The 2,048-nt window shown below is 62.5% G+C and overlaps 1 protein-coding gene across 1 annotated transcript; it reads left to right on the plus strand.

The window, feature by feature from the left end:
* Nucleotides 1-7: 7 nt before the first annotated feature.
* On the plus strand, nucleotides 8-1,535 carry LOC142357047 (uncharacterized). Its single transcript, XM_075408759.1, has 3 exons — nucleotides 8-706; nucleotides 1,056-1,151; nucleotides 1,413-1,535. The coding sequence occupies exons 1-3, from the start codon at nucleotides 8-10 to the stop codon at nucleotides 1,521-1,523; spliced, it is 906 nt and encodes a 301-aa protein (XP_075264874.1). The 3' UTR covers nucleotides 1,524-1,535.
* Nucleotides 1,536-2,048: the final 513 nt, after the last annotated feature.

Raw genomic sequence — 2,048 nt, forward strand, 5'->3', positions numbered from 1 at the left:
CCACACTATGCCTGTACCACCACCACCACAGAGGTGTGGGCTTGGGCCTTCTGCCGAGAATGCCATCACCACCGACACTCTCTCTTTAGAGCAACGGCCGGCAGAAAGATGTGGAGGAAAGAGAGTAGACGGCACTGAGCCCTGTCTGTCTATACAGGTTGGGTCTTCCATTCCATCGTGGCGCACTTACGTGAGCACCTCCACCGACCACGGGGCGAGCTGGGCCGAGCCTAAGGAGCTCGTCCCTGGCAACGAGGGCGGGCGCGGGTGCGTGAAGAACAAGCCGCTGCTGCTCCCCAGCGGGGAGCTCATCACCGGGGCGTCCCTGGAGGAACACAGAGGCCAGTGGCGCGCCTTCATGGACCACTCGCCGGACGGCGTCACCTGGACTGCGGGTGACGTGCTGAAGATCCAAGGGGGGGAGGCCGTCCGCCTGATCCAACCGGCCCTCTGGCAGTCCTCAACCACGGACGTCCACGCCTTCTTCCGAACCACCAACTGGCTACTCTACCGTGCCGACTCCACAGATGGCGGGCAGACATGGGGGGAGGCATACAGCACCAACCTGGAAAACAGCAACTCAGGGGTCGACGTCGCCCGGCTGGCGGACGGCACACTGCTCCTTGTGAGCAACGCGGTGCCACACAGGCCAGTGAAGGGAGACAGAAGGCTCATCCGCAGCCCGCTGAGAGTGGCGGCATCAAAGGTAGAGCTGAATCCGGGCGTAGCATAGGTCGTGCTGTGGGAAGTGGGGGTCGGAGCTGCGTGCTGCACTGGAGCAGATGGCAGCCCATTCATACCCCCGGCCTGGCCCTGTTGCCTGTCCAGACAGCTCTGGCGTGGGCCCACCTTGTCAGCAATGCCACAGCAGCCGATCCGCCTGTTGCATTCGTGTATGCGCATCGTGTGCGTGTGTGTGAGTGAGTGTGAGGGAGGGGCGTGGTAATGAGGGGAGGGGCTTGCAGCGGAATCATCAGCTGGGGCTTGGAGCAGATGCCATCCAGCCGATGTCAATCCTGACTCGCCCTCTGTTTGACCCACTGGGCACTGCACAGGACAACGGGCAGACCTGGTCCTCCTACTGGGACGTGGAAACCGGCCCGTCCGTGTATTCATACCCGGCCATCGTTCCCTGGGAAGACCCCCAGCAGGTCCGAGCATGCCTTTGGTTGACGATACCGCGTCCCAGCTGCCTGTTGGCCCTCCCCTCCTCTGGTGCAAATTCACGACAGACACCCCGACCGTGCACACACACACACACACACACACACACACACACACAGCCCTTTCTTCTCTCACACCGGTCTGGGCGTGCCCTGCCCTGCCCAAGCAATACGCCCTGCCCGTCATCCCTTCATATCGATTTCAGCCGTCTGCTGACGGTGCTTCGTGCCGATGCCACTGACCGGCAGGGAGTGGGCTTTTCCCTCACCTACACCTGGATGCGGAGGGACATATGCTTCGTGTCGATGTCGCTGCAGGAATTCGAGGAGATATCGTCCGCCTATTATGCAGATACGTAGCTGAGTCCTCTCAATAAGTGATATTCACATCCCCGTATTGCAACGCGAGAACGGCCCGGGCCGACTCGGAACACCTGTAACTTTAGCACATCGCATGCGGCCGCCCAGAGGAAATTTCCTCCCCTGCGACCCGGACTCCCCTCTTGCATGCGATGGCGGGAATGCTCCTAGGGGCACAGCGTACTGATGGAATTGTGGCGGGCTGGCAGAGGCCTGGGGGACAGCGATGGATGGATGAATAGATCCTGACTGTCTGGTGGCTGTTCGGTCGCTTGGCGGCTGAATCCTGAGTGCTGCACATGCTCCATGCAAATCCTCTGCCCCCCCCCCCCCCCCCCCCCTCCTGTCCATCGATCATGCCAGCTTGCGTGTCTCTGCGCCCCTTCCTGCAATCTCCCCCTCTTCACCTCCCTGTCGCGCCGTCGTCAGATGCGGGCGGGCGGGCGGGGGGGGGGGGGGGGGGGGGGGGGCGGGGGCACACCAGCCGACACCATGCAGGCCGGATACGGAATGAATGCGGCCCGA

This window comes from Convolutriloba macropyga, unplaced genomic scaffold (genome assembly GCF_964194025.1).
Source record: "Convolutriloba macropyga unplaced genomic scaffold, txConMacr16.3 SCAFFOLD_4703, whole genome shotgun sequence".
Taxonomy (NCBI): Eukaryota; Metazoa; Xenacoelomorpha; order Acoela; family Convolutidae; genus Convolutriloba; species Convolutriloba macropyga.

Coding starts and splice junctions, on each gene's coding strand:
- LOC142357047 (XM_075408759.1), top strand. CDS start 8: ATGCCTGTACCACCACCACCACAGAGGTGTGGGCTTGGGCCTTCTGCC. Junction 707..1,055: donor TGAGAGTGGCGGCATCAAAG/GTAGAGCTGAAT, acceptor GGCACTGCACAG/GACAACGGGCAGACCTGGTC. Junction 1,152..1,412: donor CCTGGGAAGACCCCCAGCAG/GTCCGAGCATGC, acceptor ACTGACCGGCAG/GGAGTGGGCTTTTCCCTCAC.